The sequence below is a fragment of the Falco cherrug genome, chromosome 3, assembly GCF_023634085.1.
Source record: "Falco cherrug isolate bFalChe1 chromosome 3, bFalChe1.pri, whole genome shotgun sequence".
Lineage (NCBI taxonomy): Eukaryota > Metazoa > Chordata > Aves > Falconiformes > Falconidae > Falco > Falco cherrug.
The window spans coordinates 71,935,361-71,951,410 of NC_073699.1; the positions used below are offsets into that span (position 1 = coordinate 71,935,361).

General features: G+C 38.1%; 1 protein-coding gene across 8 annotated transcripts in view; it reads left to right on the plus strand.

Moving 5' to 3' along the window:
* Positions 1–16,050, plus strand: part of INVS (inversin) — a 98,641-nt gene that overhangs the window by 73,536 nt on the left and 9,055 nt on the right. For all 8 annotated transcript variants that reach the window (XM_055703783.1, XM_055703784.1, XM_055703782.1 and 5 more), the window contains 3 exons: positions 1,969–2,181; positions 8,265–8,563; positions 12,506–13,310. In XM_055703783.1, the coding sequence (XP_055559758.1) occupies positions 1,969–2,181; positions 8,265–8,563; positions 12,506–13,310 (1,317 nt within the window). The remainder of the gene's footprint in view (positions 1–1,968; positions 2,182–8,264; positions 8,564–12,505; positions 13,311–16,050) is intronic.

Genomic DNA, 16,050 nt, shown 5'->3' on the forward strand with positions numbered 1-16,050 from the left:
AGTGGAAAAACTGAGTGTTGTAAGAAAGTAAAAATAACCTTATGAATATGGTTCATCTGTTTGGATGAAATTGTTTTTTAATCAGTAACATTTTCACCAAATAGTAATTTTTTTTCAAATACACATAGAAAGAAGCTTCCTTTCTTTGCTTTCTTAAAGTGCAATATGAGATACCAGTTCAAAATTCAAATATAGTGATTAAAACTAAATAGGTTTGTGAAAAGATGGAGCTGAGATTGCATCTGGGATTTTAAGCTGCCCACTTGCTTGCGGATATGTGATCAGGTGCTAGTCTGGAGTGTGATAGATTTGTTGCTCTTTGCAAATTTATTTCATAATCCAACTTGATGTCCTGGGTATGTATAACATGATCACATGATGCCAGGCTAGCTGCTGCTCAACCAGCTTCATGCTGAATTACATATAACACATGATGGCTCATGTCCTTTTTGCATGTTTTCCTGTGAAGCCAACTTGATTTAAAAGCTGACTTCTTCAAAAAGAAAATTTTTAACAGGCCTTGAGCTGACAGAGCAGAGTAATGGCTGGTTGTGAGGAGTGTGTGTGAGCAGCTTTGAATGAGTAGTGTCCAGTCATACAAACCCCTATTCAGATTTTATTTGAGTGATTTTTTACTTCCACAGATAGGTCTAATGGAGTTATAGAAGCCACGTTTAAAAATACCGGTCTTCATGACTGGGATCTGTAATATAATACATTGTCTTGGTACATACATACTGAAGGCATAAAGTTTACTTTAGTAGCTTTATGTTTTTAATGAAAATATTCAAAATCAGGTATACTTTAAAAATGCAGTTTTCTGAAATGAGTTCCCTTCTGAAGTTTCCATTCCTGGGTTATCAAAAATCTGTATCTCTTCAAACGCTATCAGCAACGCACCTTGGCATACACATTTTGTTGTTATGTCATTGTCTTTATTCCTGCAGACACTTCAGTTCAGATACTGTTAATCCTTCCATCAGATCATTGCTGCATGGCAAGTCCAATTGTGCTTTCTGTCTGTTTTTCTTTGCTTACCAGCATTGCGTCCTAGCAAGTTACCATCAAGAAGAGCCCTAATTTTCACAAACACATGCATTGACATTTGCTATTTGATAGTCTTCTATTATATGGTCTTGATTATAGTTTGTGACTGATAATTTTCAGCCACTGAATGTCTCTGTCCAATGTTTCAGTGTTGGTGAGGGAGGTATGTAAATTTTGCTCCTTTATTGATAATGGAAAATTTGGGAATTATTTTTAAAAGGGCTTAGGCATCTTTGACACCATTAAAAAGCAAAACCATTTAACATTTATTGATTTATATTTAATAATAAATAAAATAGTTAATATTTTTAGCACCTGTGTCCATTTGAAAACAGACTTAAGTCTTCCTAATGCGTAAAAAAATAATAAAATATCTATATTATCCCTTGGTGTGGGCATAATCCTGCTGCTTCATCAGTCAAACTGTTCTCAGTCATTGTTATAGAAACTAAGCCAGATTTGACAGTAAATATCTAGAACTTAAATTCGTATGGAAGTAACACAAAAGAAAGTTTTAATTTGCTTTTTATTTAAGTTATATTCGTATATGAGAATCCCAGCACCTTTTTAAGATTGCTTACCTGAAGCAGTTAATTCTATTCATAGGGCTTTGGAGGATTTTGATCCAATGCTTCATATAGTCTGCCCCCTCCCCCCCTTAATTAGGAGACTAAAATAAGCCTTAAACATAGTGTGTATGATGTGTAGTCATGGTGTGTAGAATGAATAAGGCAGGGAAATAATGTTAAAAAATTAGTAAAACAGCCTACTGAAAACAGTGTTTAATCTGTCTTCAAACTAGAAGTTGCCATCTTATGAAATGCAGATGAAGTAAATGCACGTTATGATTAGATTTCTAGTTTAATGATAATTATTGTCGGCTTGGGTTTGGGGTTGTTGGTTTGTGGGTTTTTTTTTCAGATATACTCCACTTGATTATGCCTTGCTTGGTGAACACCACGAAGTGATTCAGTTCATGTTAGAACATGGGGCTCTGTCTATAGCTGCCATACAGGACATTGCTGCTTTCAAAATTCAGGCTGTCTACAAAGGATACAAAGTTAGAAAGGCTTTTCAAGAGAGGAAGAATCTTTTAATGAAGCATGAACAGCTGAGAAAAGATGCTGCTGCCAAGTAAGTCTGAGACTGGAAATGCAAATAGACATCTGTCCTAAGTTTGTATCAGTGTATGATTTTATGTGTAACTCATCATCATTTATTTTTCCTTTTAGTAAAATGCATGAAACTGTAGGAAGCATCATGGATTTTTTTTCCATACACCTGTAGATGGAAATTATTTTCCAGATAATCCCAAATTAAATAACAAGCTTTATGTAATATACAAGAATAAGGCAAAATATCAAAAGCTGAGAAACTAGCATGTTAGCATCCATGAATCGTTACCTGGTATTCTGTATGATGATAAAAAGGCTTGGAAAACATTTATCATTCTAAGGTAATGGAAATAATTATTGAACTATCAAGTCTGTGTATCAGTTTTGAAAAGAGAATAATAAATAGGTGAAGAAAAGAAGGAAAATAAACCCCAAAACAAAATGGGAAAATACTGGTTTGATAAGGCTTAACCTGCCCTGTGAAACAGTAAGTTGTGCTTTTCTAGCAAACTGAACTCCTGGATTTTATTTGCAACTTCTGTCTTGGCAGTATCATTCTCTGCACTTACATTTTCTGCTCTTGAATTAGAGTTACCATAAAATCATGATATTAGATTTTAGATAATGAATATATGCAATTCAAATAGTTATTTGTAAGATGTGTAGGTTCTGAGTTTCTATCCTATTTAAATGAGGTAATGGTAGCAAAGTGGTGAAATTCTAAAATGCTTGCTTGGGCCTTATCTTTAAGATTCATAATATGAAGAAGAATAAACTAGCAGCTCATTTCTTACAAAGAAATCTGATTCTGAAATGAAGAAATGTAAGTCAGAAAAGATTTCTGCATGATTTTGTGGTAATATTTCTGTTAGGTCATATGAATAGACACACAATGTAATTTACTGCATCTAGGGATATTCTTGCTGCATCTGTGTATCATAGACAAAGTCACCTGCACTGTGCTCTATTTCAAATTTGATAGTTTGATGTTCTGCATAACTGTCGAGTCTGATCTTCATTAGGTTTGATTGCTACTACTATACTGGTTAATAATTGTTAATGCCCAGTAAGAACCAAAGCTAGAAATGTCAGATAACTTAATTTCTTGCTCACACCTTTAGATCCTAAAGTTGCAACTTGCAGACCTCCTACAATTTGCTTTTTCTGCTTAAGTCAGTAGAAGTCAAACCCATGCATCGAGAAGCTGCCTTTGAAAATGTCCTGAATATCTTAGATATTTCTTTTTAGTTTGGAGAACTCTGCTTCTTGCTGTGTGGTCACAACTGAGTTTACCAATTTTTATTCTTTGTGATGACAGTCATTTTTAGAAGAATCTGTGATACCCCATCTAGAAGATTAAATGAAAAAGGATTGCCTCATGGAAATTTGGGGATGTTTTTATAATTGTTTGTCTTTGTAAGTTTCTGATGTGCTTTCTGAAACCTACTAAGCTGTAGTTGATTTGTTTGAAAACAATAGAAACAAAGTCTGTGTACAAAATACCATAAAAACAGAATTAAAATACAATTGGAGTGTACAAGCAAATCAAGTTGTCACATAACAAATTTTATTTAATTGCAATTTTATGATCTGTAATAAACTGGAGGGGACATTATGTTGTCATCATTCTGTGTACCCATCTGTGCATTCCACAGCTAAAATTGGCCAGAGTGTTGCTACGTGCAAAAAACTAATATCCCTACTGATGTTTAAAAACTCTGCTCTCCAGATAAAAGTAGACATTATGTGGGAATCCAGAATGCTAGTGAATTCTTAGGTTGAACAGCCCCCCACCCCCCAACTATTTCAGTGCATGTATTTAAAACTTGCTTTGTAATACGTTATTTTAGAGAGTCACACTAACATAAATCATTCCTAAGACTGCATGGTTTAACTAGTCTGTTCTTTTTCTTTTTTTTTTTTTTTTTTTTTTTTTTTTTTTTTTTTTTTTTTTTTAGTTTTTTTCCTTAACAAAAAGTCAACCGGTATCTCATACTGTATTATTTTCTGGTAAAGTTACATTCAGTACCTGTAACACATTTCTATACAAGCATATTCTCCCATTTTGAACAAACCTGTATAAAAGAAATGGTAATCTATAAAATTAATATTGATGCAGGCCAAAACAATGTACACGCTATTATGTCATTGAGCAAGGATATCAGAAGACCAATTTTGGGTAACGGAGCTCAAATGCAAAAAGGCAGTATACAGGAGGTGGAAGCAGGGATGGGCTGCAAAGGAAGAGTGTAAAAATGTTGCTTGGGCATGTGGGGGTGGTATCAGAAAAGCCAAAACTCAAATGGAGTTGAGGTTTTCAAGGGATGTCACAGATAACGAGGTACGAGGTACGCTTCTGCCTCTACATTAACAGTAGAAGGCTGAGCAAGGAAAATGTGGGCCTGTTGCTGAATGGTGACGTAGTGACAACAGACAGGTGTGGCAAAGTACTCAACGCGGCCTTTTCGTCAGTCTTTACCAAGAAGGTCTCCCATGCCTCTGTGCTTAGCATGATTCAAGGAGGGGGGGGCTGCCAGCTGTGAATGAGGATTAAGTCAGGGATCACTTGAGAGAACTCAGCCCAGAAAGGTCCATGGGACCAGATGGGTTGCATCCAGCAGTGCTGAGAACTAACTGATGTCCTTAAAGGGCCACTTTCCAACATCCTTAAAGGTCATAGAGGCCAGGGAAGGTCCTTAATGATTGGAGGAAAGCAAATGTTACACACAACTTGGAAAAGGGCCAAAGGAACAATCTGGTGAACTGCAGACTGGTTGGCCTCACTTTGGTCCTGCGGAAACTTGCTTCAACATAAGTTGAAACAAGAGAGATCTTGACTGGAAATAACGAGAATTTTTTTCACCCTTGGGACAGTTGAGCAGTGGAACGGGTTGCCCAAAGAAGTGGTACAGTCTCCATCCTTAAAGACCCAACTGAGCAGCCCAGTCTGTCCTACAGTTGACCCTTTTCTGAGCATAACATTGGCCTTGATGACTTCCTGAGATCCCTTCCAATATGTGTTACCTTATGATCCTATGATCTTTTGGAAGAGTGCAGTGTTGATGCAATGTATGAGCATTGAACATTTTAACAGCCATAAATGTGTCAATATAATAGGTGTTTTTCTTCAGGGGGAGTGAAAGTAACTGGTTATTAATAGGTGGGATGGAGAGAAGCAGTGCTTTAGGAGGGCAGCACAGAGGCAGGCGGGGAGGGAGGCATTTAAAAACCAGTCAGACTACATGCAGGTAAACTGATGGACTTTAAAATCTTTTTTACAAAGAGGCTTTTGTATTTTTTACAAAACCAGGTCTTTAGAAAAATAATACTTTAGGGTTTAAAGCATATTCTGAGAAAACTGATGTCCAGTGTATGCCGTTTTGTAAAAGGGCTGCGGAACTCATTCATCACTGGTTGACCATCCATTTGAATTTCTCAGAAGTAAGTTCCTGAATCCATACTTCTGTTTTCACTAAGTCTTCTGGATTTCATTCTGACCAGTTGGAGGAAGCTTGATTGAGAATGTGGATATGAAAGGGAAATGGATGAAAATGAGTTAAGACTAAGTAACTTGTGATATTTAGGAAGAGAGGAACAACAAGAAATTAAATCAGCTCAATTAAACAGCCTTCAATAGAGTTAGGAAAACGTTCTAGCGGCAAGACAGTACATGTAGATCATGAGGTTCTTCAAAAAACTGGTAGTAAGGCCCACATGCTGAGAAGAGATGGGTAGTGTAGCAAGAGAGAGAATGATGAGCTCTCCAGCAACCTGAAAAGGAAAAGCATGTGGTGTGAATTTGGTGCAATTATAAAACTGAAGGTAATATTAACATACAACGATAAAATTAAACAAGCTGAGGTGCAAAATAAGAAGAACTAGCAAGGGATATGAGGTATCACAATAAATCATTGTAAACATACACATAGTAAAAGGAAGAGCAAAGAGAGTTGGTCCGCAAGTGATGTGAAGAAGGCTGAGGTTTTTCCTTCAGTCTTTCTTAAATTTCAAAAGATGTCCATTAGCAAATGGAATTCACACAATAACAAAGGGCAGCAATGCAGGCTAAAATACTAAAACAACAGTTTAGAGACTAATTGGATGAGTGAGGTGCTTTCACATCATCTTAGCCTGACAAAATTAATCCTGAGGTCTTTAGAAAACTGGGAGATGTAATCTTAAAATGGTTACCCCTAAAAACTTTAGAAGGAATATGAGGAGAACCTTCTTTACTCTGAGGGTGACAGAGCACTGGAACAGGCTGCCCAGAGAGGTTGTGCAGTCTCCTTCTCTGGAGATACTCAAAACCAACCTGGATGCGATTCTGTGCAACCTGCTCTGGGTAAACCTGCTTTAGCAGGGCGTTGGGCTAGATGGTCCCCAGAGGTCCCTTCCTGTGAGCTTTGAAATCTCTTCCATTTATTATTTCTTCAGTTTAATCTGATCAATTAGCACACAAGACCTTTTTTAAAAAAATCCCATTTTACTACTACTCAGTTTCTGGTCCTCTGTCATTTCAATAACTTTACAGTTGGTATGTTGCTGAAGTTAATGTTTTGAGTTAATCTGCACGCCCAAAGAGTGCAGGCCGTTCTGGCTTGATTCTGTATCACACAACCCATCTCACACTTAATACCCTGAGTGGAGAATACTAGTAATAGGCTGCTTGATTCTTGTAAAGAAAAGAAAATGACTATTCTGTGAATAGAAAGATCTGATTTATCAGCTCAAACAGCAGAGTAACGGCAGTGAGACCCATACTGTATGCAACCACATAGTCCGATTGTGGAATGCCAATATTATTTGAAACTAGCCACTTTTTTTCTGTTGCAGAGGGAATACTGAACCTCAAGCTGCCAAGAGTGTATTTTTTAGGTCAATTAGCAGCTTTTCAGGTGCAAAGTTCAGTCAGCTTCTTCTGCAAAGCGTACTTGATAAGATAGCACTGACAGATAAAGTTAAGGCTTCTCTCTGGCAGCCTCCTCTGAAATGACATATACTGGCATTGATATGACTCACAGGAACTGATGATGGCATGCTGCATAACTAACTTGTCATATGCTGTGCTGTGAGCTAACGTGTCAACAGTCTGCAAACTATGTTGTAGCATTGGAAGCAAGTTAAAATACCAGACAGCTACATGATAACGACATTTACCACCTGTCCATTCCAACAGGAAAAGTGTCACTTCATCTTACAACCAGTGCTTAATTTATAAAAACAAATTCAGTGGTAGGTAGGTATGTAATGTTTGCTATTGGGTTTATTCTGCTTTGTAGGAAAAAGAATGTAAAAGCTAAAGTGCAATGATATCTTACTTTATTTCAAAACAGGCTGCAAAACTTTATTCCACAGATGCGCCTTTCATAACCTTGTCCAAAATTCTCTTTTCTGTCTATGCTATTTAAGAGATGCATGACTTCTTTCGCTTTTGAAAACGAAGCATCATGATTGTCATGGCATACTATGTATACACATTTTTAGTTCACATCTCATATTTATCATTTGTATAATGTATAATCTATTTATGTAAAATATATTAATTATCTAGTAATGATAAATACATAGCAGAAAATTAGTACCAATAGCTAGTTTGAAGTTGGTTTATAATTCTCTGTAATAATTATGACACAGGTAAGCATGAAAAATAATTGTCAAAGATACGACATCTTTAATCAGAGTTTCCTATTTTCAAATACAGTTCATTGCATTACTACTTGTGTTAAAGCATTGTTCATCACAAATTTGAAGCATAGTTATTAGTATCATATTTCTTGTCTTTTGACACCTCTTCAAAATGCTCCTTTGAATTTTTGTTTGTTTATAAAAAAATAAATGTCATTGTTTTCAATAAGGGAGTATTGTAAAATCAGTTTAAACTCCCACAAACTGAACGGGCAGCTGGCTGATAAGGACTTAACCTTCTTTAGGCTGTAGCTGCAAGTCAGTTGTTACTTTGGATCAAGCCAAGATACTTCAGTGCAGTAGGTCTCCCTTTCTTTTGGGGCAGCGTCAGGTTTCTGGAAGGGCATGTGTTGAAGTTAGATACATGCTCCCAAGATTTTGTCTTTGGAATTCTTACAGTATTGACTATGATTACAGGAAACGTGAAGAGGAAAGTAAGAGAAAAGCCAAGCTACAGAAAGGGATGCAGAGCGTGGAACAAAATAGGTTTCAAGTACAACAGAATCCTACAAATCGAGAGAAGACTACCAGCATCTCGCAGTCACCTAATAAATCAATTGATACACAGAATAAGAGACCTCTGCCCCTCAGTGCTTCACAGATTCAACCAAGGAGAAACAGTAGAGGTTCACCTAAAGCTTTTCACAACAAAGTTACACCAAGGGAGAGTTGCCTGTCAGGAGACCCTCAGAGTGAAGGTCATAAAATCAGGCAAGGTCTGTAATGTTTTTTAATTGTCTTGATTATTCTTTTTGTCCATGTCTGGGGGTGGTTTATATATGGGAACTGTTTTATCTTTCTATCATTCCTTATTCTTTCATTATTCAAACAATTCATATAGGATAGGGTTAGATACAGATTCTTTTACTGCATATGTTCTATCAAAATACCAGTATGTACAGTGTCTGTAAAAATACCTAAAATATGTGAGAACTAGTTGTTGGAATTTGTTCTATTAGTTTCACTGTTTGGAGAAAATGAGATTAAAGATACTTGGCGTATCTGTGGGCTATCTGAAGAATGTTAATGGAGAAATGGTAACTCTTGTTTTTAAGCAAGGTTAAAATGAGGATAAAATTGTTCTAAGTGACATCCCTACCATACAAAGGGAACTGTTCAGTCAGCTTTGTTCTCCATGACAAGGGTTCTCCTGTGCTTTGTCTCTGAAGTCCTCTTGTTGAGAACACTAGGATATTTTTTGAGAAGTGAGACTGTTTTTAGAAATCATACTATGAAAGTGTGTGATAGCTCCTTCTGTTACTTTTCTTGCCCTGCTGCACTCTTTTATTGTCTGTAAATATATCATCAGTTTATTATTATTTCTTGCCCACTCCTATATTAGTTTTGCAAAATAAACATTTTAATAACGTTTTGATCAGTTCTGACTTCAGCCGGTTATTTGAGCCCATGGCTCAAATCTTTCAAAACTGGTAATGTTAAATCATCTTTGTTATCATTAGAAGCAAAAATTGGATAAGTAGTTTGTTTAAGGTAAGTTGCAAGAACCCCTCAGATGTAAAAATATTGCTAATCCTTCTGGATGCTCTGCTCATCAGAATATTTCAATAATGCGAAAGAAAAGAAGGTCAAAGAGCTGTTCCTGCTGAGTCTTTTTACTATATTTCTTTAGCTTTTATATGGAAATGTCTTGGTAACAAAATACTTGACTATATTGTCATAGTACAAGCAGACATATATACCTTAGCCCAAGATATACTATGATGGCTAGGTAATGATAAACAGAGGTGTTAAAAATGCTAGCAAGCTTCACCTGCATGTGTTTTAACTTTGTGTTAATCAAAATATTCAGATGACAAAGTAAAACATGTGAGAATAATCAGAAACAGTGGTTGCCAAATGAAAAATGGATAGTTGTCATGAACATAATGAGGAGAAATTGATAAATATAGAAAAATGGGAAAGGAGAAAGAAAGATGTGGGGAGGATTACAGTAGTGAAGTGGGGAGAAAAGAATGAGAAGGACAAAGAAACTGTAAAACAAGCGACCTTTTCTTTTACTGACTCCAGCATCCATCCTTAGCCAAAATCTTCCATTGGTTATGACAATGGGAACTGCATTGCATCAGTCAGACTACCACTGTTACTTGGAAGAAATACAATGGTTTTGCACTGAGAGAATGACTTCAGGAAGTAGGTAGTAGGTAGTCCGTGGGAAACATGCATTATAGAGTCAAACTGACTACAGAGGACAGGGCTGAATTTTCCAAATTTTCTGCAGAGGATTCTGATTTGATACTTGTATTTGAAAAAATGCATTTATGTTCAGTTATCTGCATTACCCTTCACAGTAACGTGGGGAATTCAAACCAGGAGCAAATGCCAGCAGCATGTAGCTTGGACTTTAGGCTGAAGGCTTCCATGAAGTTGGAGATATCCTTATGTAGCTATGCCAGAATAATTTTTCCATGTTGATGGTTCTTCAAGTAAAATTTTATAATCATGTAGGCTGTTGCCTGGAGATACTTTGCTTTTCGATGTATATTTAAAAGCAGAATATAATTTCTGTAAAAGATAGTATTTTAATTTTAAATAGACAATTCTTTGTTATTGTTTATTATCTGTCTTCACCATGAGTGTTGAACACGAAAGAACAGAACTGTTCATTCAAGGTTATTCTGAAAATATGTAACAAGTCTACTTCTTCTACAGTGAGATCAGTTTACCTTCAGAGATTGTAAAGAAAGACTCCTCTTGCTCAATTCAAAAAGCCTGTGTTTGAAATAAAACATTATGCCATTTTCAGGCATGTATTCTTTTTTTACTATTGAAAAGGTGCCAGGAAAGTTGATGCAGCAAGGATCAGATCATGAAGTTCTTTAATCAGTTCTCTTGAGGTGTTTTAATTAGGCCTCTCGTGACCAAAACTTGAATGAAATTCATTGGATGTTTTCTTGGAATTAAATATAAATTTAGATCCTGTGGCCTGTGAAAACTGTGATTTAGTTGATGGGTCGTTTCTGATCTGTTCTCCACAGAGAAATCCTCTTTCCTATGTATGTTATCTCATTTGCCTTGACTGTAAAACAGATTAGTTCTTTTTGTGCTCTGTACTTGTTATTGCTTGGTCTTCCTATCTAAGAAAGTTTATTTCAGCCTCAAAAGATGAGATAGAATACTCAAATTATGGTTTTTTTCTGCTATCCAGTTACCCAGTTGCTCAGATTGGGAAGTTTGCACATACTACTTAAATGTCTTATGGTTGAAGCAAAAAAGCGTTCTACATGCTGTATGTGCAAACCAGGTAGTAGGTTTTGGTGAGTTCAGAATGACAAGGCCTTTTTTAAAAAGCCGTATTCTTTTTCCTTGTTGAAAGATCAAAATAGTGTTGTGACGGTGCTGGAAATTTTGGATGTTTGAACTGACTGTCAGCCCTATACCATTTTTATTGATGGCAATAGCAATTTTTTACTTGGCTTCATTGGGAATGGGATTATGCCCATAGAAATCTTGGCATCAGAAGGCACGGTTTTTTTAGTTGTCTGTTCTCCTGGTATAATGCAAGAGAGAGAGAATTTCCTTCCCCATTCTGGGAGATTAAAATAATATCTCAAAATAAATACAAAATCGGTAATTAAATGAATAATAGATTAAAATAAAAGATTTCCCACCCACCCCACCCCCCATCCCAGTACATGCAGGGCTTTCTACCTACCTATATGAGAATCATCTATAAGTTAGGAGTAGCCTCTCAGCCCATACTGACCTGTCGCTGTCATAAATCTCTATTGGAGATATCATTGGTTATGATCATTAGTGTCTTCTGTATAATCTATTAATGTGCCATATTGTGTTATCCAGTGAAAAGAATATCCTGTAAAAGCATTAGTGACTAAAAATATAGCGTGTTTCACCAGGTTGTGGAGGATCTAGAAGATATTTCTGTGATTCCAGTATATCAAAAGAGCTCTTTTCTTTTCCTCCTCTTACCTACCCTCTGACACCCTGTCTGTTGATTACATTTCATCCTGTCTAGTCTTATTTTCTCATTCTCCTGTTAGTTTCCAAACAAAATGGAAGTGAATGGTAGATGAGAGATTTTCAGTTTTGCATTCCAGTCTGGCTTCCAAGTTATCCTCACAAGAGTGTTCAGATGCAGTTATCATACAGCAGCAAGGGAGAAACGGAAAGGACTTGATAGTTTCATTTAGGATGTCAAGGAAAGTACTGAGTAGCCAAGCACTCTGTGTTTCCTGGGTCAGTGGATTACCCTGTCACCATGTGCCAGGATGCAGGGTAGCTAGAGCAAAAGTTTAGCAAATGAACTTGAAATGAGCAAGTGTGTTTATGGGGCTGCATTCCTGCACCACATGGCGAGCTGGTTTCTTTGAAGAACACCAGTATATTCAGGTAGGTGAAGAAATAGTTTCTCCTTGTAAACTTCTTTTTAGGCATCTAACTCAAATGTGATGTGAGAAAGAAAAATACTTGTAGAACATTGAGCAGATAAAGAAGTTTGGCTGTACTGTTACAGGCAATCATGTCCACTTTTGATTCTTTCTGCTTATATATATATATATATATTTATTTAAGTAAATACTAGTGTTGCCTTAAAGGTAACTGAGCAAATAAATTAGAGACATAAACTATGTGTTGCTGGATCAGTGACTGAATGTTAGTTTCCATTTCTCTGTCCAAAGATTCATTGAAGAAACACATCAAAACCAAGTCAAGTTGTGTCCATTTCCATTGTGGCAAAGCAAAAGAGGGAACAAAAGTGGAAGTGAAACATCAGGTTGCGGCTGCTACAGAGCTGGATGGAGAAAAGCACAAGGAGCACACTGTCGAGGCAATGGGTACTTGTGCTCGGAGGAGCAGAAGGCATACTTCTTCTTGTAGAGCTGCTAGTGTTGGGGAAAAAATAAGAGATCCAAGTCAGTCTTCATCTGGCAACAGGGACCATTGTGAAGGGACGGCTGTGTTTTTCTGCAATGTCAGTTGTACCGGTGGAATTGCAAGAAGCTTAAAGCAGTGTGAAGCTTCTTCCAAAGGCAAGAGGCATCAGCAGAAATCCAGAAATAAAGAGGTAAACGACGAGCGATGTTCACCAGCTGGCTCTAGTAGACCAGGAAGTGCCAAAACAGTATTTGTAAGCACCAGAAACGACAGCATGCGTGCTGTAGAACAGACTAGCAAAGTAGGAAATAACGAATTAGCAAAAAAGGCCTCCCCTTTATTGTCTGCTGAGGCAGAACCTACCAGAACTGTGCCAAGAAACCCAGCAGCGTGCTCTCCTCCTGATGACAGTTTGAACTTGGAAAAAACAGGCGTAATTGGGTCCAGGAATGCAGATGATCAATTATGTTCTGTCGCGTGGCAAAGTACAAATATTGAACTAATCCCTTTAGAGATTCGAATGCAGATTATAGAAAAAGAAAGAAAAAGAAAAGAGCTGTTTCGGAAGAAGAACTATGCTGCTACAGTCATACAGAGGACGTGGAGAAGGTAAGACTACTTGTTTCAGTAGCTAGAGAAGAGTGAAATACAAGGAGATGTAAATTAAATTAGGCTTGTTGGCAATGTGCTTTATTTTGTCCTTTTGCATACAACATTACAGCATTACATTACAGTGCTAAATCAGAAATTTAATAATCTTTCACCAAACAAGTAGCAGTGGGTTCCAGTTGCCTAGAATTACGTAAGTTCATTAAAAGTGCAAGGTAAGTGATGACTTTTAATAATAAAAGAAGTTATTAAACTTCTATTTCAGGCACTGATATTTCTTTAGAGAGGTGCAGATCAAGATTTGCCTAAGCCTAGAGTTCACTGCTGTCATGTTCATCAGCCAACTTGCACATGTAGAGATACAGGGTTTTTCCTAAAAAGGTTTTTATAGCCAGAGCCTTCACCACCATTTACCGACTCACTTGAAATTGTATTCTGACCTGACTTTTGGCTGGATAACCAAACCACAAGTGGTTTGGAAGCTTTGGAAGTTCATTGCCAAAACTTGAAGCTACCCTGATTAACCTGACTGAGCAGGAACAGCCGCTGTACAGAAGAGGCAGGCAGGAGAGCGTGAGATGTCCCCGTGTTGCTTTCCACAGCATTGTCCTGCTTTGATGAACGCGTGCATCTGAAGGCTCAGAAGTAGTCATTCATGTTGTACATTCCCCTTAATATTTAATTTATGAAAATCAATAAGAAGAGTATGGCAACTGTAGATTAAGCATATTTCCTATTTTTATTGACAATTTCTTCAGGTTTTATGTGGATGCAGAAAACTGTAAATTGCTGATTGTTAGTAATAACCGATCTTTCCAGGTCTCTCACTAGTTGACCAGTTTCATATATGGTTTAATATTTCTTAGTATTCAATTAAAGAAAAAATAACAAGGAAGTTCCTTTGAGAGCTCAACTCTCACGCCCTATGGTATGGTTCAGTAGCAAGGCAAAAATTGTTCCCCCAACTAAACTGTAGGGAAGGGAGCAGCTGGTGGATGTCTGGGAGCGTGCAGAGGGCAGTACCCACCTTTATAGTAGTCCCTGGGAAACCTGCAGGTTTCCTGCAACAGCAGGATCAGATCTTAATACCCAACTGCCTGCAGAAGAAATGCTGAGTCACTGGTAGACCTCCTTTCTTCTGGGTCATGCTGGAAGCTCTGGTTCCTTCGCAGAGAAATTCGGAGAGGCTGTTTCTTCCCCCTGCTGTGCTAAGAGCTAAGTACAAGTTGTCTTCCCGACGCAGGGCAGCGTCTGCATCCAACCTGCTCTGCCCCAGCGTGGAGCAGAGGGGAGCCCGCAGCAGCTGGAGCATCGGGGTCTGCTCTTTATCGCCACATCCAGCAGCAGGAGGCAGCCAGCCTGGGCTGTTCAGCTACTCCAGTAACGTGTCCTCTTGTCAAGCAAGGCCAGGACAAAACGTTGAAAGAGAACAGTACTGAATACTTACCATACAAACCTGCTGTTTTGACAAGGTCTTTTCACCTAGTACCATGTAGCTCTGAAAAGCTAGAAGAGAGGCATGAGGTTGTGGTGCCTGCGTTCAGTAGGGCTTCCAGGCTTAAAAAAATCCTCTTTCTCAATTTTGCAAGGTGGAGTGTTACCTGTGTTCTCCATGGTACGAAAGACCAGGGAGCTGAAAGACAAGTATTACTCGATGCTTGTTTGTAGAGTTTTAAGAACTGGTATTTCTCTCATTGCTTTTTATAGTTAACTTACAAAGTCCAAAGAAGTCTTGTCTTTCTGAGACAGAGCTGGCACTGCCCATTACTAGGGAAGGGACACCAGACCAGACACCCCATGGTCCAAGCCAGTAGTCCATTTGTTCCTAAACTGAAATGTGGCCAATTAAACATTTGTGTTGGCTCAGCAAATACTTCTGTTTGCCCCAGCTCTTTTACTGATCAGTCTAAGTATTTCCAAGCATGAGGTTGGATTTACAGTCCAGTAATATTCCAGGTTATCTCTTCACTGTTGGAATATAAAAGTTACACTGGCTTTTGAAAGTACATTCCTATTCCTATGGAAAGTTAAAATTCTGGAACATAGTATTTTTAATTCATTTCTGAGACCTTTTGAGTGAAAATGCTGGGGTTTTTGGTACAGTATCACCTATTTCTGTACTTCTATTGTCTTTGCTCTCTGTTTTCTATTTATGCATCCAACTCTGGCGTGCCCAGCACAGGAAAGACATGGACCTGTTGTATGGGTCCGGAGGAGGGCCGCAAAAATGGTCAGAGGGCTGGAAGATCTTTCCTACGAAGAAAGGCAGAGAGCACTGGGGTTGTTCAGCCTGGAGAAGAGGAGGCTCTGAGGAGACCTGATTGTGGTCTTTCAGTAATTATAGGAGGCTTATAAGCAAGATGGAGAAAGACTTTTTACCAATGTCTGTAGTGACAGGACAAGGGGGAACCGTTTTAAACTGACAGAGGGTAGGGTTAGGTTGGATGTAAGGAGAAAGATTTTTGTGATGAGGGTGGTGAGACACTGGACCATGTTGCCCAGGGAAGTTGTGGATGTCCCATCCCTGCAAGTGTTCAAGGCCGGGTTGGATGGGGCTTTGAGCAACCTAATGTAGTGGAAGGTGTCCCTGCCCATGGCAGGGGGGTTGGATGAGGTAGTCTTCACAGGTCCCTTCCACCCCAAACCGTTCTGCGATTCCATGTCATATTCCTCATACCCCCACTGAACTGCGAAGCAAAGCAGCCGCTTGTTTTCCCGTGATACGCCACCTCTGCCATCA